This window comes from Podospora pseudopauciseta (assembly GCF_035222475.1).
Source record: "Podospora pseudopauciseta strain CBS 411.78 chromosome 7 map unlocalized CBS411.78m_7, whole genome shotgun sequence".
Taxonomy (NCBI): Eukaryota; Fungi; Ascomycota; class Sordariomycetes; order Sordariales; family Podosporaceae; genus Podospora; species Podospora pseudopauciseta.
In genome coordinates, this window is record NW_026946667.1 from 3,433,966 (window position 1) to 3,458,787 (window position 24,822).

At 54.1% G+C, this 24,822-nt stretch overlaps 9 protein-coding genes and 1 non-coding gene across 10 annotated transcripts; 5 read left to right on the forward strand and 5 right to left on the reverse strand.

Moving 5' to 3' along the window:
* The first annotated feature begins 523 nt into the window (after nucleotides 1-523).
* Nucleotides 524-612, forward strand: QC763_0112770. Its single transcript has one exon. It is a non-coding gene; the product is annotated as a tRNA-Phe (tRNA).
* A 333-nt stretch (nucleotides 613-945) lies between these two features.
* DIT2 (cytochrome P450-dit2) lies at nucleotides 946-7,712 on the reverse strand (the record flags this gene model as incomplete). Its single annotated transcript, XM_062906504.1, has 6 exons — nucleotides 6,808-7,712; nucleotides 5,766-6,749; nucleotides 5,479-5,696; nucleotides 5,007-5,378; nucleotides 4,460-4,954; nucleotides 946-2,967 (listed from the first exon to the last, which is right to left on the reverse strand). Exons 2-6 carry the CDS (start codon nucleotides 6,109-6,111, stop codon nucleotides 946-948), a joined length of 3,453 nt encoding a protein of 1,150 aa, XP_062762343.1. The 5' UTR covers nucleotides 6,112-6,749; nucleotides 6,808-7,712.
* Nucleotides 6,614-9,037, forward strand: DTR1 (Dityrosine transporter 1). Its single transcript, XM_062915026.1, has 6 exons — nucleotides 6,614-7,339; nucleotides 7,401-7,595; nucleotides 7,653-7,785; nucleotides 7,837-8,403; nucleotides 8,465-8,689; nucleotides 8,754-9,037. Exons 1-6 carry the CDS (start codon nucleotides 6,788-6,790, stop codon nucleotides 8,846-8,848), a joined length of 1,767 nt encoding a protein of 588 aa, XP_062762344.1. The 5' UTR covers nucleotides 6,614-6,787; the 3' UTR covers nucleotides 8,849-9,037.
* A 638-nt stretch (nucleotides 9,038-9,675) lies between these two features.
* QC763_700160 (uncharacterized protein) lies at nucleotides 9,676-11,518 on the forward strand. The gene is made up of 2 exons (XM_062915025.1): nucleotides 9,676-10,915; nucleotides 10,978-11,518. The coding sequence occupies exons 1-2, from the start codon at nucleotides 10,513-10,515 to the stop codon at nucleotides 11,313-11,315; spliced, it is 741 nt and encodes a 246-aa protein (XP_062762345.1). The 5' UTR covers nucleotides 9,676-10,512; the 3' UTR covers nucleotides 11,316-11,518.
* Nucleotides 11,519-12,077: 559 nt separating this feature from the next.
* Nucleotides 12,078-13,518, forward strand: QC763_700150 (uncharacterized protein; the record flags this gene model as incomplete). The annotated part of the gene is made up of 3 exons (XM_062915024.1): nucleotides 12,078-12,950; nucleotides 13,031-13,312; nucleotides 13,375-13,518. The coding sequence occupies 3 exons, from the start codon at nucleotides 12,078-12,080 to the stop codon at nucleotides 13,516-13,518; spliced, it is 1,299 nt and encodes a 432-aa protein (XP_062762346.1).
* Nucleotides 13,519-14,287: 769 nt separating this feature from the next.
* Nucleotides 14,288-20,202, forward strand: QC763_700120 (uncharacterized protein; the record flags this gene model as incomplete). The annotated part of the gene is given in 5 exon segments (XM_062915021.1): nucleotides 14,288-14,340; nucleotides 14,398-18,112; nucleotides 18,121-18,525; nucleotides 18,585-18,872; nucleotides 18,948-20,202. Coding segments are annotated over 3 exon segments (1,734 nt in total). The 5' UTR covers nucleotides 14,288-14,340; nucleotides 14,398-18,112; nucleotides 18,121-18,334.
* On the reverse strand, nucleotides 14,371-16,914 carry QC763_700140 (uncharacterized protein; the record flags this gene model as incomplete). The annotated part of the gene is given in 3 exon segments (XM_062915023.1): nucleotides 14,371-14,729; nucleotides 14,737-16,666; nucleotides 16,723-16,914. Coding segments are annotated over 3 exon segments (2,481 nt in total).
* Nucleotides 17,043-18,865, reverse strand: QC763_700130 (uncharacterized protein; the record flags this gene model as incomplete). The annotated part of the gene is made up of 2 exons (XM_062915022.1): nucleotides 17,346-18,865; nucleotides 17,043-17,287 (listed from the first exon to the last, which is right to left on the reverse strand). Exons 1-2 carry the CDS (start codon nucleotides 17,596-17,598, stop codon nucleotides 17,043-17,045), a joined length of 498 nt encoding a protein of 165 aa, XP_062762349.1. The 5' UTR covers nucleotides 17,599-18,865.
* A 116-nt stretch (nucleotides 20,203-20,318) lies between the features above and the next one.
* QC763_700110 (uncharacterized protein) lies at nucleotides 20,319-22,993 on the reverse strand. Its single transcript, XM_062915020.1, has 3 exons — nucleotides 21,915-22,993; nucleotides 21,085-21,856; nucleotides 20,319-21,020 (listed from the first exon to the last, which is right to left on the reverse strand). The coding sequence occupies exons 1-3, from the start codon at nucleotides 22,524-22,526 to the stop codon at nucleotides 20,758-20,760; spliced, it is 1,647 nt and encodes a 548-aa protein (XP_062762350.1). The 5' UTR covers nucleotides 22,527-22,993; the 3' UTR covers nucleotides 20,319-20,757.
* A 516-nt stretch (nucleotides 22,994-23,509) lies between these two features.
* QC763_700105 (uncharacterized protein) lies at nucleotides 23,510-24,649 on the reverse strand. Its single transcript, XM_062915019.1, has 2 exons — nucleotides 24,266-24,649; nucleotides 23,510-24,212 (listed from the first exon to the last, which is right to left on the reverse strand). The coding sequence occupies exons 1-2, from the start codon at nucleotides 24,428-24,430 to the stop codon at nucleotides 23,616-23,618; spliced, it is 762 nt and encodes a 253-aa protein (XP_062762351.1). The 5' UTR covers nucleotides 24,431-24,649; the 3' UTR covers nucleotides 23,510-23,615.
* Between the last annotated feature and the right edge of the window lie 173 nt (nucleotides 24,650-24,822).

Consider the following 24,822-nt stretch of genomic DNA (forward strand, 5'->3'; position numbering starts at 1 on the left):
GAAGAGGTGTTAAAATAGTCGTCAACTGGTGTTCCAAGGTGTTCCAAGGTGGTGGGTAGGTAGGTATTAAAGCAAGAAATTTAGAGTCTTGGGGGCTGCTACACTAAACCAGCCATGTATCTTATGCAAGAAATCACAGAAAGCTGCAGTTAAAATCTGTCCCGGTCAACCCATTCAAAGAGCGTTTATCACCTACCTGCAAGCGTTGGACGTCCCTGTTGTGATGAGCAGCTACATCCACTTCAATCAGACGGGATGCGAGCATAGAAAGAGGGACCAGGACAGGAAGACAAGACCTCCCAACTCTCTGAGGAGTTTTCCAGATAGGCCGTTGTTCTGAGTGATGTTGGATATGAACTCGGCTGCTCGCGCGGCTAACCACGCGGGTGTCAGTGCCGCCGCCGCTCGCCTGTTCGCAACATTTTAAAACCATTGTTGGATAACCGCTATCAAGAGGGCACCTAGCAAATACAAATAAGCATCTTATGAATCAAAACCCTTCTTCACTTAAAATATAAAAATTGCGGGTTTAGCTCAGTTGGGAGAGCGTCAGACTGAAGTCCACTTCAATCCTTAATCTGAAGGTCATGTGTTCGATCCACATAAACCGCATCTGCTTTTGTTTTTGTGACCTCCTCTTTTTGTCACCAGGAAACTGAGTTGTCAGCAGATGTTTTGGCAGAGGTCATGCCTTGTCGACGTATGATTCACACTTTGTGTAAGCACAAGATCGCTATGATATTTAAGACATTCTTTCTGTAATGCATTATCTCTCTATATGTGCTATCAGCCCTGTTGTTTATAACATTAACTAGTATCTAAAACCCGGTGTTGTCTTCAAGAACATGTGCCCAAACGCCGCCCCAAATTCTCACACGACAACCTGTTGATCTTGTGTTGGGCTCGTGGGCATCTACGACTTCCCAAGCCCGGTCCTAACATGCTTTACAGGACAGGTGCAGGCGATTTTACAACCGGCAAAATAGTCACGACTGCCACGTCGTTGCTCTTTTCCGCAGCGGATGACAACCCAAAGAAGGTATATCTCTTCTTGGTTCCGGCGGACTGTGGGGTTACAGCTGGATTTGGTGGAATGGTCTGCTGATTGGAAGCCGCCACGGTTTTTTCTGAAAATGTAAACATTCTCTTTCCCACTCTCGGAGCCGCTGTCATGGGCCCCTGCAGACCTCGGGCTTTTAGCACACTTGGAGACGAACTCTTCATGGCCTCTGACATGGAAAGCGTGGCTCGCCTGAACAACTGTGGCGAGGAACGGATGGGTGTCGAGACCCTGTTGAAGAGGGGCCCAATCTTCTCCGACATGGTGACCACAATCGGCCTCTTTGGCGGCTTGGTGAGCTCAAAGTATGCTCGGCCAGAGTCAGTTTTGGTGAGAGAGCCAGTGAAAGAGCCCTTGCTCAGGGCGGCGCGGGCGAGTTTGGCCTTGGTCATCAGCATCATTTCACTCCCTTGGAGCGCCACCACGCAGTTGTGCCAGGGGGTGGGCACATGGAGCAAGTCAATCGAAGTCATGAGTTCGCCGTCGGCCGAAAGGGAGGTGACGGCCCGTACCTTGGCGGGGTCCACAAGCTGGATGCCAAACTTGGGACCGGCATTGTTGTGTGCGTGGATGGATAGCCGGATGTAGTTGGGAAACAGCATCTCGACGAGGTTGGAGTAGGCGTGGTTGCGTACAATCATCTCGAAGGCCACCTTGGCTGACAGCTTCTTTTGCTTGGACCGTGACATCCTTTGGGTCAGCGGGTGGTTTTCCAGATCCTCGAGCACGAACTTGGAAAAGCCGCGGTACAGACGGGTGATTGTGGCATCCTTGGAATCAATCTTTGCCCGAATAGCCTCTTTACGAGGCCCGGACCCCGCAACAAGCATCCGCCTACAGAGCTCGGCTTCCTCAGTAATCTTGGTGTCTAGGTGGTGTTCAATCGGGGGAAGGCTGAGCCAGGATGCTAGAGTGGAAAGGTCATCGTTCCGGGACGCCAGTTGGAAGAGATCAACGAGAGACTTGAAGCCTATACGATCAGGATCCCCGAAATGAGAGCCAACCTCCCGGTTCATATCTTTGAGCAAGGCGGTATACCTGTCCACCTCGCCGTCATCGACACCAATGCAGTCGCTAAAGACGTGTCCGTCACTGATAACCCAGAGTTTGGCGCCAGGCATGTAAATCTTTTCGATTTCGGTGACAAAACCGTGCAGCCTCTCCAAGGCAAGCTCTTCACCACGATCTGGATCTGGGCCAGTAACCTTGTCGGGATTGGATGACTTGCATGGAAATGCAGGAAGACACATCTCGAGTTTGGCCTTGCGTGATGTAAAGTGGCGCACCCGTTGTGTAAAATACTTGCGGCCCGAGACCTTCCATTGGTCACCCTTGCCAACGTCGTACCTGAGATAACTGTCGAAGAGGTCCACTATCTGCTCGGTTACAGCTTCGATATCGGCATCCTCTCCTGCTGCTGAGACTGGCAGGGTATAGGTCGTGAGGTCGGCCTGGGTGAGGAGGAGGTCGACGAAGAATTTCTCAAACGCGTCCCCGTCCACAATACGTCCATGGTTTCCAATCATGATGGCGGTGGTGTAGCCCCGACCATCGGGGGACGATGATTGGTATATTTTGGCATCGGGCTTGCTGTGGCTCGACCGGATTGTTGACCAATTGTCCTGAACCCATTGCTTTTGAGAGCCGGTGCAGTGAACAAGGTTCCCATCGGAGTCCCGGAGGTAGGAACCTTGATAGCGAAAATAGATGGACTGGCCTTCGTTGCCAAACTCCACGACCATTGCCATGTTGACGTTTGGTGCCTTTTGTGCAGGGACAGGGGAACTGGGAGAATTAAGAGAGTTGAGAGGGTTCCGCAATGGCTCCTCGGCTTGGTGGAAGATGTGGTAGCAAGAGATGTGGACAAGCACAACGTGACACACGGCGAGGATGCAGAAGCTAAGCAACTGAAAAGCACTTGGTAGGCAAGGGGTGTCTTGGGCGCAAAGTGCAGATGTCGTGTAGTAGGTGAAGACTGGGGGGGTGATGAGCAAACACGCCCTCACCAAGTAGGAGATCATGGCATCCTTTGTATATCACGTTCCTCTCCCAGAACCACGTGTATCAACAGCCTCCTGCTGTCCTGACCTTCCGGGTATTGGCGGCCGCAAGTTGCAGCAGGCTAGATAGGTAGGCCACGGTTCTGGAGGCCCTGCAGCGTTGTTGTCGTTTCTCTGCTTGTCCCGGTACCCGGGTCAAGGCAAGCGTTTTGTTGGGTCCGAGAGTTGCCACTGCAGGGCTGAGAGGTGTTACTGCCACAGTCCCAAAAAAGACTGGATTGTGATGTTGATTCGGCGGCAGAGCAGGCGAGTGGTTGGCAGAAGCTGTCGATGCTGTGCCGATGCTGCGTTGTGTTGCTGCAGGCATCACGCAGATCTGTCCGTGGCTTGTCGTTGACGTGACAAGACCGGGCCGGGGGGCATGGCCGGGCAGGCTGGAGCGGGGTACCGGTAGTCCGCCAACTGAATACATCCACATGCGCACCATTTATTTGTTTGATGACTGAACTGGGCTAAAGTGGGCTTTTTTTGAGTTGGCTGGTAGCCGCCTCGCACCACAATCGAGCACGAGATAGGCGCTCTTGGTACTTCGAGTCATTGCCTGGGGCTGGAGCCATCATACTGTGTGGATGCAGATAGGCGCAAGCATACTCGTACAAATGTCAAAAGGGGGGCTTGGGCGGCCTGCCTCGGTCACGGTGCGACCGCCGTGTACTGCGAAGACGGCCGAATCACCAATGCAGATATGGATAGCAGACGTCGTGTTTCCTGTGGGTGATCAGGAAGGCTGAGCTTGGCTCGTCTGCATATCTCCAGTCGTCCTGAGTAACTGTTCGGTACCCGTTGCACCACGCGCATGGCCCGTGGCCTGCTCTCTCCGTCATCCGCCAACGATAATCCAATCGACTTTTCTCGGTACTCAGATCCTCTGACAAATTCCATGGATGACTTAAACGTGGAAGCAGCGTGCGCATTCGGCCGCCATGCCGGTCCACGACATGATACCCACGCCAAGACGTGTCTGCATGATAGGCAGGTACCTATTGTGAAGATATCACCACATTCGGCGCACTGGGAAAACACGATAATCAACACACGGCAGCATGAGTCCAGAGTATTGTTTGGTACGGCACAATCATCAATGTGAGACAAGCTACATGCACGTTCTTATAAACGCCTACCCAGTCTACGTTATGCCCGCTTCCGCTCTCCAGGGACCAACGATCCATTCAACGTTCAGCCCTTCTTCTCGGACCCCAACTCCCTGCTATCAAATACAAGCCTTAGAGCCCTGGGGTACAATGGCCCGGCCTGGATAGAAAGATAAGCGCGGCCTGCAGTTAGCGCATGATTCCCGTAACTGGTAGGTGACCTTTCGAGGCGAGAAGACGGGACCTACTGGTGTCTTTCTGTCAATCCACTCCGGATCCAGAATCCACATGAACGCCCCCAGTAGCTTGCACAGTGTGACCCTCATCTGCAACAGAGCAAACTTCTCCCCGAGACAGGCTCTGCGGCCCCCATGGAAAGAAATAAATTCTGCTTTAGATTTGCGTAACCGGAGCTGCTTCTGGATGGATGTTACATCACCGCCCCAACGAGAAGGATCAAACTGATCTGCTGTCGGCCCCCAAGCTTCCGGGTCCCGGTTTGTCGAGTAGCAGTTGTATCCGACGTATGTGCCGCTGGGGATTACAATGGAAGCGTGGCCAAGGAGCGTGTCCTGGGAGGTGCGCCGATTGATGAGCTGGCCGATGGGAGGAAAGAGACGCAGACTCTCAAGAATAACAGCAGTTAGGAGCGGGAGCTTGGTCAGCATTTCAATGTTTTGAGCTAGCGCGGGGATTGAAAGTCCTGTAGACACGAGTTCTTCGTAAAGTCTGGCTTGAATTTCCTAAACAGCTCGTCAGCTTTGGTTTACATTCGGACCAACACAGTGCACCTACAGGATGCTTGGCTAGCAAGTAAAGAGTGGATATCAGGCACAGTTGGGGATTTTCCTGGCCAGCTACAAAGAGAACTGTCAAGTTGTCATGCATCTGTTTTTCATCCCATTGACCGGACTGGTGAGCATCTAGCAGCCGGCGGCCCAATCCATCTTTGGGCCAGGGCGCTGACGATTTTGCGGAGGAGGGATCGTGGCTTTCGATCAAAGCATCCCTGAGGGCGCCTCGAAACTTGTCCACAGTTTTCCTGGCACGTAACCGACTTGGAAATGGAAACTGGTCCAAAATGGGAAAGTTCATAAAGATGGGCTTGAAAATCTCACGCTTGACTGCCGATTGCAGAATGTTGATGGGTGCGTTGTCCGAGAGAGCCTAGTAGCACCGAGTGTTAATCTCACGTGTGGTCTTTTTTCCAGCGTTATGTGAAAGGACCTAAGAATGTACTTGCATCAAAGTTGGTCTGCAAAATGACCTCAGAGCAGTTGGCCACGGAATACCGCTGAAGCAACTCCTGAACAGCAACGCCACGGCCTCTTCCACCGCGCGACTGGGCATCTTTCACGAGCATGCACAGTTTGTCGGCATTCAAGGCGATCTTGTCCACCTCGAAATTGTTTCGTTGCAGCCCTGGCCGGATGACAGACTGGTATTTCTTCCAGACTTGACCATGGCTAGAGATGATGTTGTCGCCTGAGGTGGTACCCTGTGTCAGCTATTTTGCCTGTGTTCATTGAAGAGAAGCAAACAATAATTAGCTACCAAGAAACTGTGCCAAAACACTATGAGAGATCTTTTTTTGATTTCCGCTCTTTTCGTACAGGTCTTCGTCCTTGAAGATCTCGGCGATGTAAGAGGGCTTGTGCACCAAAATATTCCATTGAGCCGCAAAGAAGAACTTGACAGCGCCGTGAGTGCGAAGTGGCTTGTCGATATATTGACGAAAAATGTCGGACTGGTCGACATCCTTGAAAAAGGGAATGAGGGCTACCCAAAAGGGGATGGTAGGGATGTTTTCGGGGTATCTTGGTGGTAGCAAGAAGACATAGTAGACTAGGGAAATAGCAATGGCTGCGAGAAGCAGTAGCTCTGCAATGAATCCCAACATTGTTGTGGTCTGCTATGCGATCTAGAAGATGAGACTCACGGCTGCTCGCGGTTCAACCTTTCGGGATATAAAGCATAACCTAGATGATCGTCGCGCTCAAAATAGCAGGTACGCGATGAATATTCATATATGGGCACTGTATTGGTCGCAGATAGGTCGCATTTCGCTGCAGCGCACGTGTGACCCAATGCAATGGGAGAGAGGTGCAGCGGCAGGGGGGCTAGGTTAGCGCTAACACGCAGCGAGGCTGGAGGGATGGAATGGGGGTGAGGCCTGTATTACTCGGGACCCCAGCTGCACCTCAGCATGATGTGAAGCCGTATGTTTTTGAAGAGGTCGAGATGGATTGCTGCTGTGCCCCGTAGGCTGCGGCAGGTGCTGTGCCCTCACACACCCCGGGCTATGGAGGTGCTGGAGTATGAGGTCGGAGGCCCGGGCGGCCGGTCGGCAGTCCGCTGTGAGTAGGTTGTTGTCTTTAGGTAGCGCTTTTCTCGGTGTGACCAGCCCGGAACTCCTTGAACTGAACCCAGCTTAACCCTCTCCCTTTTCTGTTTTTTATAAAATAAAAAAAAGTAGAAGAAAACGGAATACCTGTTCTATTCCATTTTGCTTCTCAGTTCACAAAACCTGTTCATCCCCTATTGGCCCTGTCAATTTGCTGTGGCATGCCTGCAGAATGGTAAGGTTTGAGCTCACCGTCCAGATAGGACGCTCTCGACAATCTTCGCACAGAGCATCTTCCTCTCAGTCCAGATCAAGATCAAGATCACGCACCCGCCATAGTCGCCCCCATTCTCCCGAAGACAGAATCCCTCTAGTTGAACGTGTTCCCCCTCCTGCTCGTGATGATGATCCGGCCTCGATATCCCTGCCTCCTTCCCCGACAGACAATACTCCCGAGAAAAAATCTTTACCTTTAGGTCTCCGATCCTCCCATCAACACCTTTCCACGTCCAATAATGAGTCTTTAACGAATGGCCCGCCACCAGCAGACGAGCCGCCGGGCCTGAATCCGAGTCCGAAGCAGGATGGGTCTAGGTCTTACACCGATTTCTCCCCTCTCCGTCGAAAGTTCATCTTGTCTGTTATAACGATTGCTGGATTCTTCGGGCCATTGGCGGGAGGCATATATCTTCCTGCCTTGCCGGTGCTAGAAAAAGAGTTCAATGTTAGCCCAACCGCCATCAATGTGACGGTTTCAGTGTTCATGATGACTTTTGCGTTCGGTGTAAGCCTTTACCCTCCCCTATCCCATCAACAGACAACAAAGATGCTGATGTCGTCTACAGCCGCTATTCTGGTCCACTTTTGCAGATTGGAAGGGTCGCCGTCCATTGTACTTGATAAGCCTTGCCATTTACATCTTGGCGAACGTGCTTCTTGCTGTAGTACCAGCAAACTACGGAGCACTGGTGTTTTTGAGGGTCGTGCAGGCGTTTGGCAGTGCTAGTGTTGTTAGCATGGGGGCAGGGACAGTTGCTGACGTGGGTAGATATATTCGCCTTTCTCGTTGCCAACTTGCTAACGTCAGTCCATCCCAGATCACGGAGCCGAAGAAGCGAGCATTCGCAATGAGCATTTTTCTCATGGGCCCTCAATGCGGTCCTGTCCTGGGTCCCGTGTTGGGTGGTGCATTGGCAGAGGCGAACTGGAGATGGATTTTCGGGTTTCTTGGTGTGTTCTTCCCTGCATGATGTGCGTCCGCCAACTAACGAGGTGCCAAAGCGATTTCTAGCGGCATACTTTGGCTTGTGATTCTCTCTTCTCTCCCTGAGACTCTTCGCGCCCGCGTGGGCGGAGGCCGTATCTACACAGAACGGCCCATCTTCTTTTGGCCCCCTTCCATGTCTTCACCTCTCGCGCCGAGCTGGGAAAGGGGTCCTCCACCGCCCATCCCAACCCTCAAAGGGTATTGGAACCTGTTCATTTACCCTCCCATCGGCATCGTCAGCTTCAACACTGCTATGCTTTACTCTACCTACTTCGCCATTGCCGTACAACTTCCGACCGAGCTGAGTCAGCGATACAAATGGGGCCCATCGGGAATCGGCGCTGGCTTTCTGGCGGTAGGAATTGCTATGATTGTGGGGAGTTTGCTTGGTGGTAGAGCCTCAGACTGGAGAAGGGCGAGGGCAGCAGAGCAACTGCCAGAGGACACCAAGATTGATCCAGAGTTTAGACTTGTGGACCAGATCTGGGGCGTGTTGATTTGTGTGTTGGGGACTCTGCTGTATGGATGGATGGTGGATGGTAGCAAACATCCAGCAGCAGTTTTGTTTGCCACATTTTTGAGTATGTACTCCTGTCAGATAACTTCCACCGTAACGTGAAACTAACCAGCGGTATTTAATAGCCGGATTTGGGATGAATTGGGTCTTTGTCACCACTACAGCATTCTTGACCGAATGTGTTGCTCAACAGGCGGCAGGAGCGTTTGCGCTGGGAAACTTGCTGAGAAACCCCGGGGCTGCCATTGTGTCGGTGATAACACCAACACTGGTGGCCAAGATGGGGAGTGGATGGTGCTTTACGGGGCTGGCGGTCTTGGATCTGCTCCTGGTTGGAACTGCGGTTATTGGTACGTGCAACTTGTTGAGTAGCAGAGCTCTGGCTTGAATGGAGAACTAATATTGTTTCTGTAGTTCTCAGACTAAAATGCCCTGGCTGGCGTGCGGATAGGGCGGCCAAGATGCAGCTGGCTGGCAAGAAAGCCGGAGGTCCGGCGGCTGTTCCTTAAGAACGGTCTTTGGCAAGTGGAAAAATATCGGGGCATAAAAAGATAACCCACACGCCTGTCGACGATCTTTCACGGCCTTGCAATTATCTTTGAAGTCTCTCGAAAAACTTAAAAGCCTAATGATTATCTTTCTTCCCCAATCAAAACCTCTATTTTACTGTCCCCATAGCGTGGTTTGGGCAAGCGCACCAGGCTTTGGTTGGGAGATGAAAGATGGCCGAGGAGAGCTGAATGGTCCGATGGACCGGCCATATAATCATTGCTTGGGCTGATGGGCGTTGACTAAGATTGGACAAAATAACTCCTTGCGCATTCTTCTTCATCACTAATGTGACCATCCATGGGTGGATCTTTTTCACCACCCCATCTCACTGCATGCTGGATGCTGATCAGTGACAGGCTTCCCACGAGGTTTCCCACGAGGCTATAGTGGGTGAGTGGCTACTCAAGGCCTGACTGTCGCATGGCCATCTGAATCCAGAGCGGCGGGATCAACGCAAACGCACATTGACGATCGTAGCACGGTAGTCGGTAGAGCGAGTGTGACAGAAGGCGGAGAAGTTGTCTCCCACAACCACGATCGATATTGCTCGATCCTCCATCCCCACAACTAAAGATATGACCACCTCAACAATGCCCTCAGCGGCATCGGCAACGGAGATGTTGCTTGCGCTCGAGTTCTGACAACTCAGCCCTGCAGCCGAAAACGAAAAAGGAGGGGGCGTGTGCAGAAGAAACAGGTGACCAGGGGGGGTTATCAGATCGCTTGGTCTTTGACGAAGAATGTGGACACACCGCGGCATTTTGACCAGTTCGGCAGAGGTGTTTAGCACGTCTGGCTCTTTTCGCTGTTCTTTAGGTAACAGAAGACGCGAGATGTGTCTTTGCAAGCGATTTCGGCTTCGACGGCGGTTCAAGTCGTTGTGGGGCCATTGGTTGTTCCAGCCAATCGCGAGCACCAACCCGATCTGATAACTTTATTTTATCCTCCACCAAGAACACCGTGGTGGGTCCTGTTCCACTGCGCCTTGAAAAAAACGACTGGGTGGAAAAACCATCACACGACGCCAAGTGACTACCCACAATGAAACCCCTCCTCCACCTGAACATTTCTCCATGGACTCGATAATCTGCAGGTGTTCATTGTTGGCAACAGCGCGCATGTTCCTAGCATGAGACTGGAGGGGAAACGACCCTTCGATCTCTCTCTTTTGTACCGGTAGGCTGGAGGATGGCGGTAGTCAACAACCGACACGAGGATGCAAAGCATCCACCAGCGGAAACAGAGCCAAAATTGGCGCATGGCCCGTCCCTCTGCATGGTTCTCTCAACTCTCCAGGCTCATCTAGACCAGGATCATGATGGACGGGAACAGTGATGCCACACGTGGCTAATCGATAGTCTGAATGTCGCCGTTGCGTCGCTGCCACCCCAAAGAGCCTGCAGCTGAATTTGGACCTTCTCCAGGGTAACCCGGATGGCGGGACAGTCCAGTCCCCTTCATGTTTTTGTTGGTTCGCTTCCGATCTAACGTTTGGCGTCCCTACATATAACAGTGCTCTCATCCTGGATTCTGTCATCGGGTCTCTTGCTCATTCCGGTTGAAGCATACCTTTTCCAAACCACCCAAGCCAGCTCCCCCAAACCCCCAGCAAACCGTCAAGATGGTCCACGTCGTCCTCCCCGCCCTCATTCCCGACATCAAGCGCGTGTATGATTCCTACTTTGCCGCCTTCCACCATGACCCCATGGGCGAGATCATGCTCAACATCCTCTTCCCCGGAGGCAATGTGAACTCACCAGAGTTCCGTGAGGAACACGCCAAGGGTACCCTCGCTTGGTGGCATCAGTCTGATTCCCAATACACCTACAAGTGCGTCGACACCGACAATGGCGACATTGTCGGCATGGGTCTCATGGATGTGATTCTGCGTCGCCGCTCCGTGGAGGAGCGCGCCTTCCAAGGTGTTCCATGGCTCCAAGGCGAGGCCAAGGAGCGCGCTGAGAAGGTTCTCAAGCCCCTTCACGACATGCGTGAGCAGCTTTTTGGCGACCAGCAATACATCTGTACGTCTTCCCACGGACCCATTTACGGGATAGAATTGCTAACACGAGATGCTCTTGTCCAGATGCCCACGTCATCGGTGTCCTCCCCGAACACCAGGGCAAGCAGGCCGGTGCCGCCCTTGCTGGCTGGGGTCTCAGCTTCGTCGACTATACCAACCTGCCCATGTACTTTGAGGCCTCGCCCTCCTCGGTCGGCCTCTACGAGAAGCTGGGCTACGAGCGTCTCAAGGAGACCATCGTTCACAAGGCCGAGACGCTCGGCACTGCCACTGATATCTCGGTGCCTCTCATGGTCAAGATGCCCAAGTCTGCCGGTGGCATGAGCTTTTATGAGTGGAAGGAGAAGGGCTACCCCAAGTTCAACGCTGCCACTCCGGCCTCCAAGAAGCAGAAGCTCTAAAGGACAGGACCAGTTGGCTTTGTGATGAGTGGAGACGTAACAAATTGCTTCCTTTTGGGTTTCTGGGCGCGGGCTGGCATGGATTATCAGGGCGTTTTGTTTTGGGTTGGGAAGACTGTGTATATAAACAGGTGTTTTGGTCCATGATATTTGGGGGCGGGAATTGACAGCTTATTGTATCCGTACCTGACTCTGTGGCCAAATTGATGTGTTGCCCTGGAATGCAGCCGACGAAACGAGCATGTCCCGATACCGGCTGGCCGTCGGTGTGCGGATGGCAGGGACGACAGGGACGGCATCCCACGATCAAAACTTTTCTCCTCGGTTGCGGGCGGGTGGGTTGTGGGACCCCTGTCGAGTGCCAAGTCGAATTATCAATCGGACCATGGAGATAATCTTGAGAGCCACCTCTAGGCCCCCCACACCATCCCAGCCGGGATACGGAGAACAGCTCTCTGCAATGCAGCCATGGCACCATGCTGGAGAAAAAAGTGCGCAAAAAGTGTGCTTTTCCACTCCCCTGGCCAGGGGTGTTTATCCAACACTGGTCGGCGGTTGTCTCCTGTTCCGTACCAGATTGCCGTGCTGTCTCCAGTTCTTTCCGACCCTTGCGGCCCATTTTGAGCATGGTGTACCTGGAGGGGTTGCTTTTGTGTGTTTTCGAAGGGACGGCAGTGAGCATATAGAATGACGTTCTCGGCACCACAGGGTCGCCGACATCCTGCTGGTGAGTGACAGTGCCCAACCCAGACAGTTCCCGCCATGGCCGAAAAACCACCACAGAGGATGACGCTGCTCCATCGGCTGCGAAAGGCCATCCTGTTCCTCAGGCTGGTGGGTTATGGTCTTCGCACGTACTACAACTTCTTTTCCCGCAGTCTGTCGGCCAAGATTGCGAACCGGCTCGCAAAGTCGGACGCATCCATCGGTCCAGACGACGTTAAAAACATTGTCATTGTTGGAGCTGCCTTCTCGGGCCTCTACGCTGCGCGCCTCCTGGCCGGCGCCGTGCCCCGAGATGGCCGCTACCGCATCGTCGTGATCGAGCCAAACAGCCACTTCAACTTCACCTGGGTCTTCCCTCGCTTTTGCGTCGTCGAAGGCCATGAGCACAAAGCCTTCATTCCCTACAGCCCCGACTTTTTTGACATGGGGCCCAAGGGGCTGGTGCAATGGGTACGTGACCGTGTGACCAGTCTCACAAGGGAGAACGTGCTCCTGCGGAGTGGAGAGGTGATCCCGTACGAGTATCTTATCATAGCCACCGGATCCAACGTCGCCGATGGTCTTCCGTCCCGCGCCGGCGTGGAGGACAAGGAGGAGGCGATTGAGCTGCTGAAAGCAATGCAGGAGCGCGTCAAGAATGCCAGCCACATTGTCGTCGCCGGAGGTGGCGCTGCGGGCGTCGAAACGGCCACGGATGCAAAGGACCGATATCCGGGCAAGTCTGTCACCATTGTGCACTCTCGGCAGGCCTTGATGCACCGTTTCGGCAACGGACTGCAACAGGGTACCTCGGAAGCCATGGAAAGACTGGGCGTCAACGTCATCCTCAACGAGAAGGTGCTTCCAGAGTCTGGAGACGGAAAGTTCATCACACTGAGCTCGGGACGAAAGATTGAGTGCGACTGCTTCGTAGGTTTATTGTTGATAACACAAATCGAGATTCGATGCTGACAAGACACTGCTGATAGATCAACTGCACCGGACAAAAGCCCGCCTCCGGCATCGTCGCGAGCCTCGCGCCGAACACAATCGCCCCGTCTGGTCACATTCGGGTCAAGCCCAACCTTCAAATCGACGACGATTCCCTTCCGAATGTATATGTCTGCGGTGACGTCGCCCAGGCCGAGGTGCGGAATCCCAACTCGCGAGTGGCGGCGCGCCAGGCCGAGATCTGCGCCGACAACGTGGTGCGGGCCGTTAAGGGCAAGAAGCCCAAATACGTCTTTACCGAGGGGTTTGGCGATGGCGTGATCAAGTTGACTTTGGGTTTGGTATGTCGAAGCCTCCAAGTGGCCGCAAAGTAAAAATCACTGGCTAACGCTGGGCAAAACAGGACCGGTCCATCACGCAGTATTTCGATGGCAAGTCGGAGCTTCTGTTCCCTGCCGAAGAACCCGATCTTGACCTCATGTGCAAGGGAACCTGGGCTGCCATGGGAGCAAGGCCTTTTGAGGATACTGGCGTGTACTCTGAGTGAAGGCGATAGTCAAGGACATCAGGTGGCGGGATGTGTTGCTCCACTGAGCATGGCGAAAAGCCGCAAGCCCGTGTGGTGATGATAGGCAATGTCCTGGCTTTGTGCTTCCGCAGCGAGCCAACTTCCGCAGCGAGCCAACTTCCGCAGCGAGCCAACTTCCGCAGCGAGCCAACTTCCGCAGCAAGCCAACAGTTCATCGATTGGCGCGTCCAATGACAGGAGTCTTGGGCCAAGATGAACACCAGGACACGCCGCAAAGCCAGCCAGCAAACCAGGTCGCGTTCAGAGCCGGTGTCAGATCCATCGCTGCTGCTACGCTGACGCGAGATGGGAAGAATTACGCGAGGTCGTTGAGCAGGGCATCGCTCTGGGCGCGGCGAGCTTGTATCTTGAAAGGCTGACAGCTTTTTGCAGGCAGATAGATGAGTAGTCTGTGTCGAGTGTCCAAACATTAGCAAGGAGATGACACAAACGTTTGGCTCGAAGCCTGCGGTGCCTGGGAGTGAAGCATCATGTCAAGTACCGCTGGTGACGTTGGGAACGATCAGCCACGCTATCAGGCACTGCGACAGTAACGACAAGTAAATAATGATTCAATAAATCGAGTTGACAGAGGCATTTCTTATGCTGATCAGGTGTACAAGTGCAAATTGAAGAATGCTCAGCTCCAGAGCTTGGAGCTTAGAGTACCCCCACTTTGTTCTCCAACAGGCACCTTGACGGACACTGCTTGTACGACCCCACGCACCGACATGTCCAATTTTGTCACCTCCAATTCCATCCCAATGCAACAACAGATCATTACAGCGACCAACACCAGAGGTACGTCCCCCGTTTTCCCATTTCCTGCCTCTATTCTAACTCGGTCGTGTTGAACAGGCGCGCCCCCGTGTCAGTCACCCCTTTCCCCGTGAACTTGTTGTCGGATAGCCGAAGGGCCACAACGTCCACCTTCGGCTCAGCTTGATGCAGTTGGTGGAGGACTCCCTCAGGACCGGCAGCAACCGCCTTGGCCTGGACAACCCCAGCCATCACCACAATACCTACTCTGGAATTCAGGCCGCGAATGTGTCGCACAAACTCGACAATGCTTTTGCCAGTGTTGACCACCGAGTCGACCAGCAGTACCGTCTCGAGCCCCAACAAGTGACGCGCTTCGACGTCTTCTGGCCTTTTGGCATGGAGAAAAATTGGCAAGCGGAAGCACATCACTGATACCGAATGCCATGGGCTCGCCCCCGCGCATAAGGGGCACAATCGCTGTCTTCTTCTCGTTCTTTACGCGATGGCCAAGTGTCTGATGCCCCTGAACGTGCGGAATCTCGTACTCCTCAGTGCCAACGACATCCGGCAATAGCTCTGTTGCAAGATACCGCCCCACGAGTCGATGTGCCTCCCGCAGTGCCGGCCCCGAAACTCTTGCGTCACGCGTGGCTGTTGTCAGAAGCTTGGCAGCAGCTCTGCCTGTGGCATGAACGATGTGGTGTTCGGCAGTTGGCTGACGTCGGTGGTCACGTTGACGGGATATTTCGAAAAGAAATTCGGAGCTCTCGATATTGACAAGGGGAAGTCTTTCAACATCCAGGCGCGGTGCTGCAGTCTCTGGTAGCAAGACTTGTCGCGGACAAAAGTTACCCGAGTCGATGGCCTGGAGCAAGTGCGTTTCCATGCTTCTGCTCTGCACATATTGCTCTCCTACCACTACAATAGCCTCGTCCGCTGCGCGCAACATGGGAATGTCCAAAGGGCTATCTCCAAAGGCCCACACATAGAGGCCATACATGTTTTGCAACCGCTCAACCAGCGACGCCTTGACTTGGGCTGTGACCACAAACCCGTCCGAAATGCGCCCTCCGCCAATGACTTTGACTGTCCCCATCAACCCGTGATTGTCCAGGACGATCTCCCAAACACGCCGCAGACCGCACGTTACCACCACTGCTGAGACATTCCTCTTGCGCTCAGCTGTTTGCAGCAGGGAAACCATTGCTGGATGCATCTTTACCAGGGACGCTATGTTCCGGCAAACCCCCTCAAAGACCTGCTCATCGGAGTATTGTTCATAGAGCAATGTTGCCTGGCGAAAGGCTGTGTACGAGTATCCCAGCTGGCTGCTGAAGAGCGTGGTCAAAGGATCTTCGCACTTTCCTTCCAACGAGCTCGGATCGAGTAGATTCTTCTTCAGCATCACCTCCCAAAAAAGCTTGCCCGTATCCTGAGTAGCCAATGTTTTATCGGCATCCAATACCAGCATTGTGCACGGCTGCTTGCAATCCATCGTGAAGCCCGACCTGAGGCTGATGCTGTCTAGGCGATTCTGCACAAGCCGTAGGTTGTGTTGGGAGCAATGGTGCTGAAAGTCCAGAAGAAGGTTGATTATCCTCACCGACAGAGCCCCCCTTTCTGCTTCAGACAACGCAATGAACAGGATGCCGCTGCTACGACACAGCCGCTGGAGCTCCCTCTTTTCCGTTTTGGCCCAGTCGTCCAAGCGAGCCGGAGTTATTGTGGGCCGCTCTCTCCCCTTGTCGTCTTGACGGCGCAGCGAAACGATATCTGCCGCCGTGTCGAGGTAGATGACGTGGGTATAGGTTTCGAGGTCGGCCTTGGTGCAGACCCTATGGTACTGCTGGTCTTTCTCGGACCAAAACATAAAATGACCGGCAACAACGGCAACCTTTTGGTTCTTGGTGGCCTCATTTGCAATGGCATTGATCGCAAGTTCACGATAGCGCGCTTTCTCGTCCTGGCTGGCCTGGTGGAAAGCGGCAAGGCCTCCTGGAAGCAGAGAGGCAATAGCTTGGGAGCCTTCATGAAAGCTGAATTGCTCCTCGCCCAGCCTGTTCTTCAACTCGACTAGCATGGACGACTTGCCACAGCCAGGGATGCCGTACACACCGACCACGACTGGTTTGCTGGCTTGAAGAGAGTTTTTGGGTCCTGAATATGGAGTCGCCATCGTGTCGGTGTCAATATCACTTTGCTGCTGCTTGGAAACAACGGTGGCGAGCTGGAACGATGAGAATATGCGTTTAACATCTCTATCTTTTCCTTGCCGGTGACGCCAACATATACTCGTGTGTCCATTCCCTCCCGTTCCCTCCCTTCCAGTCTCAGTTTGACTCGGCCTCTCGTGATGGTTGTAGGCCTCACTGCTTCCGCTCAGCAAACACTCGGATTCAGGTTGCACAAGTTGAGGCCTACCATGACAGCCCTGGTGCGCATTCTCGCACATGCGTGTCTCCGGTGCTTTCTTTCGTCATGTTCATTCACCGCTCCCACCTCTTGTTGAATCATATCACCATCCTGGCTCACGTCACTATCCAAAGCTGGATATGCACAGCGCAAACACGGGACAGGCTGAGACGATGCACTGGGGAACAAATTTTTGGCCATGAAGCTTCATTACGATTCGTCAAGGTTTCATTCGTGTCATATTATACATTAACCCACCCGGCTGGGCTGCCCCTGTCCGGCAACCTCACGGGTATCAAAATATACAAGGATCACTCCGTCCGCGTTATTCAGAGGAGGGCGACCATGGCCAAGGGGAGAGCGGCACCGACGAGGCCGGCGGTGAGGCCGGCGGCGCCAGAGCCGGGAGCGCTGGTCTCGGCAGGGGCGGCATCGTCGGTCGTGGTAGGGGTGGCAGCAGGACCAGCGCTGGACGAAGCAGAGTCGGTGGGGAGCTCCAGGGTGCCGCCGCCGATGGTGGTGCTCATGGGAGCAACCTCGTCGCACATGGAGATGACAGAGGGAAGGACCTCAGCTGCGGAGAGATTGATGGTCAGCAAGCACTCAGAGCCAAACAGGGCGGTAAAACATACCGACAGCAACGTCCTGACCGCAGGCAACCATGACGCAGGCAACGCTGGCATCGTAGATGGCACGGTAGTTTTCGAGAATGCAGAAGCACTCGAGCTCGGTGTCGTCCTTGCAGGTGGTGGCGCTCTTGCGGGCGTCGCTGAGGCACTTGAGCGAGCACTCGGGAACGTAGTCACCGAGGGTGGTGTGGTCGTGACCCTCGTGGGCAACAACACCGGCAACGGCGGCAGCGAGGAGAGCGGTGATGTACTTCATTTTGGCAGAAGGATGGGTCTCGACGGTTGCTGAGTAGGTAGTAGCTGGTGGGAGGCAGAGAACAACAAGATCAGGGCGGGCGATCGCTTTCCCCCGAGCTCAGCTCTTGCAGAGCTCTTTATAGGGTGACATCGAATGGGGTGGGTAGCCTCGGTTCCTGGTGGGCGGGTGTGTCTGCAACGGAGGCCCTGCTGGGCGGCGACAAGGGCTGTCCGGTCTCGCATCGCAGTGCAGAGCTTGCGGCGCTATCGCCAATAGCCCCGTCGAGGCCGTGCATGCATGGGCCTTGGCAATCAGATGATCAGATAATGGAGATTAGATCGAACCCCTGTCTGTTGGCCGTGGCCAATTTTTTTTCTTCGAATCGGGATGCAGAATTTGCCGGGCTCGACCCCTCTCTCGTCCTCGTCCCGGTGAAGGACGGGCTTGGGGGTGGGTGACTGTGGAACCAGGTCGCCCCATCCGCCCGCCGAGGATCCGGAAATTCTCGCAAGCTGGTTTTGGGAGTGTGTGAGTTGGGAGTGTGGGAGTGTGGGAGTGTGATAGTGTGGGAGTGTGCATGGCTGCGATTGATGGGTCTGTTTGGGTGGTAGAGAGGTGCAAAAGGGAATTAACTCGTTAATAAAACATCACCCACGTCTCTCGCCTGTTTTGCTGCTTGCCTTGCTGTGTTCCGTCTTGCCATTCTTGGCATATATCGTTTCTTCCTCTGTCACCACCGTCCACTGCCGCAGCCATGGCCACGGAGAAGCAGCCAGCCAGCTTGTCGGCGGATGAGGGCGTTAGTCCCGTCGTCGAAGAGAGAGGACACAGCTCTGCGGACCTAGAGAAAGACGCCATCTCCAGCGATGCTCAGGCTGGTGTGCAAGCCATCGAGGCCGCGCAGCTCGTCTGGCCAAAGTCGCACCTCATTGGAGCCTATGTCTTGTAAGAAGGCAGTTGAACAGACAGCTTGAGGATGGGACGCTAACCGGTGTATTCGACAGCATCTGGCTCATCTACTTTGTCACGTCGCTGCAGGAGGTGTGCGCCAGGGCGTACAGCCCCTTCGTTACCAGCACCTTCTCTTCACACAGTCTGACTCCCGTGGTGTACATTGTCTCAAGCATTCTTGGTGGCGTCTCCAAGCTGCCCCTGGCCAAGATTCTTGACATTTGGGGTCGGCCGCAGGGCATGGCTCTCATGCTCCTCATCTGGACGATTGGCTTCGTCATGATGGCTGCGTGCAAGAATGTTACGCAGTACGCGGCCGCCTATGTGTTTTCCACCGTTGGGTAAGTTCAGGCATGGTACAAAGTCGAGTTTTACCTGGATCTTGAGAAACTGACCGGCATCGTGACCACCAATAGTGCGCAGGGCATCAGCTACTGCATCACCGTCTTCGTTTCCGACACGACCAGCTTGAAGAACAGAGGTCTGATGCTCGCCTACGCCACCTCCCCCTACATTGTGACGACCTGGGCCGGCGGTCCCATCGCCGACAGATTCATCATGAACGGAGGTCCTGGCTGGAGATGGGGCATGGGCATGTGGGCCATCGTCACGCCTGTGATTGTCACCCCCTTGATTCTCATCTTTATTTACAACCAGCACCGTGCTGAAAAGATGGGTCTCATCCAGCCGCGCCAGTTTGGAAAGATTACCTTTACCCGCGTCAAGGAGGCTGTGATTCAGATGGATCTCCTCGGCATCTTTATCCTCGGCGTCGGTCTCTCCATGTTCCTTGTTCCCATTGCCATCTACAAGTATCAAGCCGACGAATGGCGCTCACCGCTCATCATCTGCCTTCTCATCTTTGGCGGTCTCCTCGTGGCCGGCTTTGTTGCCTATGAGAAGTGGCTCGCCCCTGTCAACTTTGTCCCTGCCCACCTCCTCCGCCACCCCAACGTTCTCCTGGCCGGCATCATGCTCACCCTCATCTTTGCCAGCGCCATGGTCTGGGGCAACTTCTTCTCGTCCATGTGCATGGTCGCCTGGAACACCACCGTGACCGAGGCCACGTACATCTCCAACATTTACCGCACCGGCATGTGCTTCGCCTCCATCCCCCTCGGATGGGCCATTCGAAAGACTCGTCGCTTCAAGTGGGTTGCCGTCTACTACTCGCTGCCGCTAATGCTCCTCGGCATCGGCCTGATGATTGAGTTCCGCCGCCCCGACGTCAACATTGGCTACATTGTCATGACGCAAATCTTTGCTTCGTTTGCCGCCGGGCCCTTGGTTGTCGCATCCGAGCTCGCCATGATGAGCCAGGTCACCCACAACCAGATGGCTGCCATCCTCGCCATCCTGGACCTCTTTGGTAGTGTAGGCACGGCAGTTGGCTCCACTGTTGCGTCGGCCGTTTGGACCAACGTGTTCCCCGGGGCCATCCGGGACAGGCTTCCCCAGCTGACCGACATGCAAGTCACCAGCATCTCTGGAAGCATGTACACGCAGCTCGGCTACCGCAAAGGCACACCCATCCGTCTCGGCATCTCATGGGCCTATCACGACGCGCAGCAAGTCTTGTTGATTATTAGCATGGTTATGATAGGCTGCGGCTGGATATTGACATGGTTCTGGAAGAACACCAGGTTGTCAGACAAGCAGTCCCAGCAGTAGGGGTCATTGGGTAGATACAGACAGATGCATGTTTCATTGGATAATTTGATACCTATTGGCCGGGAGGCGAAATAGCTCTCTGCACAGTGAACAGGGGGTTCAGCATAATAAAATGTGTTTTTCCAGGCCAGATGGTCTTTTGACCTGTTCTGTATTTTATATTTGTGACTAATTAGGTAACTACCATACTATATGTCTTCCATCCCATCACATGTGCTGAAGAAAAATCTATAAAAGGGGTATCAGTTGAGTTGAAAGCACGCCTCCGCCTCTTCCTCCCTCTCTTCCTCTTGCCACCGCAGCAACTGGTCTCCGTCGTGGCATCGCCCAAAACGGACACGGGGTATTTGTTGAAAACAGATTGACTCGCTCGCATCCATAAAAGCATCCCGTCATCTCCTTAGGGTATCCAACCATCATGATCATTAGTATCTGTTGAGCCTCAGTTGCACTCACTTGAAACATTGCACACACACCCAAAACGCCCGGCGACTATACGTTACGTTGAATAAACATGCACACGGAATATCGACTTGGTCTCCAAAGCCGAAGGACTTAGTCCTTCTTGATGGATGGCTCAGACGCTTGCTGAGGACCAGAAGACAAGCCCGGAACGACACCGCCATCCCGAGACACGGGCTGGACACCAAGGGACTCGGTAGGGGGGCCGCGGTAGTTCTTGTGACCCCAGACGGCGTACCACGCAGCCGCGATGGCCACGAAGCCGACCAAGACAGCAGGAGCATAGTTGACCGTCTCGGGAGTGACAGGAAGCAGGGCAGGCATGCAAAAGAGCGGAAGGGCGAGGGCGGACCAGGCTGCAGAGATGATTAGCATGTGGAAAACCGAGGAGAAGTCAGGTGCTGCCAAGGGGAAACATACCCAGAGCAATGATGTTGCAGAGCCAGCCAAACTTGCCCAAGAAGAACTTGCCGCCCCTCACCTGGGCTCTGCCCTCGAGCATGGACACGGCGATAGGGGCGGCATACGAGAGGGTCAGGGAAATGACACCCACGCCGGAAAAGGCGTTGAACGCTACAGGAGATCCAAAGTAGATGGCACCCAGAATGATCTGAATCGCCATGGACAACATCATGGCGTTGAGGGGAACATCCAGCTTGGTATTGACCACCTTCCACCACTTGGAACCGGGGATGGCACCGTCGCGAGCAAAGGCCCACGTGCAGCGCGAAGCAGCGGTTGTGCAGGCGGTACCGCAAAGGATACCCAAAACCATGATGGGAACCAGGAGGGCAAAGGCACCCCCTTCGGAGCCAACGGCAGATTTGAGGATGGCCGGGACAGGCTGTGCCAACTGCACCATCAACGCCAGGTCGGGAAGAACAAACATGAGCGGCACGAGGAACAGGAGCCCGCCAATGGTGTTGATGAGGATGGTAATAACCATGGCCTTGGGGACCTGAGTGGCGGGATGCTGGACCTCCTCGCACATGGAGATGACCATACCGGTAGACGAGGTGGCATACCCGGCGTGAAGGAGGCCGACCATGAACGACCAGCCGGCAGGCCAGCCGGAGGTGGGCTCAAAGTGGGTGAAGGCGTATTCGGCGGAGCGGCGGCCTTCCTTGGCAACGGCGAGGACGGTAATGAGGATGGCAAGGATGCCGGCGAAGGTCCAGAACACGGCAAAGGTCTGTAGAACAGCAAGAAGGTTAGCGACAGACAAGCAAGACACGGGATGCGAGACTCACATCGAGGAGGGGCAAGTGACGGTTGCCAAAGGCCGAGATGGCATTGCACAGCAAAGTGATGGCCAAAAAGGTCAGCCAGATCTGGTATGTCTCGGCGCCCCAGATCTCCTCGCCCTCGGAGTTGGTGAAGACATTGACGCAGGCAACATAAAACAAGGTGGTTCCGAACTGCACAGCAAGAGTGATGGTGATGTTGCCGACGACATAGCACCAGCCGCATATGTAGGCGCTGAGCCTGCGAATCTTTGCGGGCGCAAGCATAAAGGTCTGGTAGTAGACACCTCCGGCGGTGGGATACACGCTTGTGATTTCTCCCAGCGAAGCGGCGACACAGAGAATGATCAGGGAGACAATGACCCAGCCCCAAATGACAACGGCCGGGCCGCCGCCCTGGAGCGGATAGTAGAGCGTCGTAGCGAGACCGTAGGGGATCGAGGCGAGCACAAAGGACATGAAGGCGACATGCCAAGTGGAACGAGTGCGCACCAACTCGGCCTTGTAGCCCATGGCCTCGAGGAGCCCATCGGCATCGTCAGAGTCGTTGCCGGACGACGCCCGTATCTCGGGGGCGGCCACAACGGCGGCGGCGCCGGTGGCGGCTTGTGGGCTCATTGGCGGGTAGTTTTTAGGGCTCTTGCGGGGCCGGGCCGAGATGGGTTCGGGGGTCGGACGGCTAAACAAACAACAGCTGGCGCAAGACGCAGAATTTTGCAGACGGCAGGAGAAACGTGAGCCTTGTCAAACACAAAAAAAGAGACGACGAAAGGATCAGGGTGGGATTTAAGCCATGTAGGAAGCTGCATCCTGCCCGAGGTACCCTCTGATTACGTACAGATAAGCTGCTCCCGGGGAGCCAAGCACCCGGAGTGGCAGGCACAACCAGGTGAGCCATGTCCCCGGGGAAGCGCTACAGCATGCGCTACTGTTATCTAGAAACAGTGTGGGGTGCCTAAGGTACCAGGTATTCCAGTGTTTTTTTTTTTTTCTTTTTGGTGCTTGCAAAACCAACAGTCAAGCAGTTGGGCTCCCGAAGCTGTGGCAGGTGGCTTCAGCGATGTCTCATTCTCCTGTTATTCGTTCCACGGCACTAGGTATCAGACAGTCTCACAGTGTTTTTGAGCCATCTGATTTTCCACGTCGTTTTTTCCCAATGATAGGCACGTGAGTCGGTGGCCTGTGCAGCACCTGGTATTGGCCAATGGACATGAACGGTTTTCCGACACAGGGTCGAGCTAAGCATTTTTTGGCGTCATTGGGCATGAGAGAGTGGGGGTCCAGCTCTTGTCCCGAACCGCGGCGCTGGAAGTGCTTTCTCAACGTCCCACTGCAGAGTCTCCCACGCCCGTGGAGCTGTCAAGACACGCTGCAGTTTAGACAGATGGTTAGCGTGTCCCTTTTGACAGAGAAACATCACACCATGCCCCGCGATTATCGCAATGCTGGGTTTCAATAGCTTCTGTTTTTTGCGCCCGAGAAATTCCGGGGTCAAGCCAAGAACCTGGGGATTGGCTTGCCAAATCCTCTCAGGTGGGGAATACCTGTTGGTTGCATGTGAAGACCACCTAACAGATAAACAGTATTTGAGCCATTGTTGACATTGCCAGCCCACTTGGACATGCTATTCTATACTCTTTTGACCCAGCCACCAGCGGGTATTATTATCTCCCAGGAATCATCCTGCAACAAAACAGTATAGTGTGTTTACACATGGCCACGGCCAGAGCGTGCAATAGGCTCCCCAACATAGTCGTACACCATCTTCACCTTGGCTACTTGGCTCCCCTTCACGGTTACGGCCCACTTGACCAGCCTTTTCTCCCCAGCAATCACCTCGAAGCCCCATTCGACAGTCGACCTCCATCCAGCGCCCTTGCCCAACTGACTCAAACTCTCCATCACCTCAATCATGACGGCCCGTTCCGGTAGGCCGACATCAGGATCCGTCTCCATTCGCGACTCAAACGCCATCTGTCCGATCTGAGCACCATTCTTTTCCGTTGTCATTTTCTCCACTTTTGTGTACGTTGGTGTTCTGTTGACAAAATCATACCGACATCGTACACGCACCGGCCCTAGTGGCGCGGGAAGAACGACGGCTCGGTCCTCGTTGTCCAAGATGTACATGTTGTCGTTCATGGGAATGTTGAACCTGCAGCCACCAAACCAGGGGCGGCGGACGGTCTGTTGAAAGCTAAAGACCACATCGTCGGAGAAGGGTAAGCAGTAAGGGTGCTTGATGTATTCCTGCTCAATGGTCATGAAGGAGAGGAGCTTTCGAGTCCAGAAAGATGTCCCTTGCTGCTCCATGTTAGCAACACGACAAAACGATGCCTCAGCAACGAAAGTCGTACCATCTTGTATGCCTCCTTCATGTTATCAGAGAGCTTTCGGTTGAAGCGCCAGCGGCCACTGATGTCGAGTACTGAAGTCTGACTAGGCGCCGCCATGGTGTATGTGAGAGCGTGAGTAGTGGGCATTGGCGATGGCGACAAGTCTTCTGATGAATAGTCTGTCATTTTAACAATTTGTTGTCCTGTGAGAGATTATTTTCTGAGCAGTCTAAAACGTTTTCGGTGGCGGCCAAGTTTGTTTCCGTTCGCGACTGCTTTCGTTCCGAGCGATTGTCGCACAGTTTTGTAACAGCGGGTGCCTGCATTCTATTGAAAGTTGTCCTTCCCCGCAACGCGCCCACTAAGATAGTTGACTGGAATGTGGTGTTTGATGCAAGGGGGTTGGCAGGACAGATACTAGAGGCCGATGAAACCATCGTATTGATGTGAGACAGTTCATTTTCAAATCTGGAAAACCGAATGCGGGCCGCTTCAAGAAACTCGGCAATTGTGTCTCGGCAGAACATGTATTAAGCACAATCTTGCAAACATAACACTTAAAGGTGTCCATTCTTGGC

Bases quoted from the DNA above. Each gene is read 5' to 3' on its own strand.
- QC763_700110 (XM_062915020.1), bottom strand. From the start codon at position 22,526: ATGAGCCCACAAGCCGCCACCGGCGCCGCCGCCGTTGTGGCCGCCCCC. The intron at 21,857-21,914 runs GTGAGTCTCGCA...GCTGTTCTACAG, and splicing joins GTCACTTGCCCCTCCTCGAT to ACCTTTGCCGTGTTCTGGAC. The intron at 21,021-21,084 runs GTATGTTTCCCC...TCATCTCTGCAG, and splicing joins CTGCAACATCATTGCTCTGG to CCTGGTCCGCCCTCGCCCTT.
- DTR1 (XM_062915026.1), top strand. From the start codon at position 6,788: ATGGTAAGGTTTGAGCTCACCGTCCAGATAGGACGCTCTCGACAATCT. The intron at 7,786-7,836 runs GTGTGTTCTTCC...GAGGTGCCAAAG, and splicing joins ATGGATTTTCGGGTTTCTTG to CGATTTCTAGCGGCATACTT. The intron at 8,404-8,464 runs GTATGTACTCCT...GGTATTTAATAG, and splicing joins TTTGTTTGCCACATTTTTGA to CCGGATTTGGGATGAATTGG.
- QC763_700105 (XM_062915019.1), bottom strand. From the start codon at position 24,430: ATGACAGACTATTCATCAGAAGACTTGTCGCCATCGCCAATGCCCACT. The intron at 24,213-24,265 runs GTACGACTTTCG...AACATGGAGCAG, and splicing joins TGAAGGAGGCATACAAGATG to CAAGGGACATCTTTCTGGAC.
- QC763_700160 (XM_062915025.1), top strand. From the start codon at position 10,513: ATGGTCCACGTCGTCCTCCCCGCCCTCATTCCCGACATCAAGCGCGTG. The intron at 10,916-10,977 runs GTACGTCTTCCC...GCTCTTGTCCAG, and splicing joins TGGCGACCAGCAATACATCT to ATGCCCACGTCATCGGTGTC.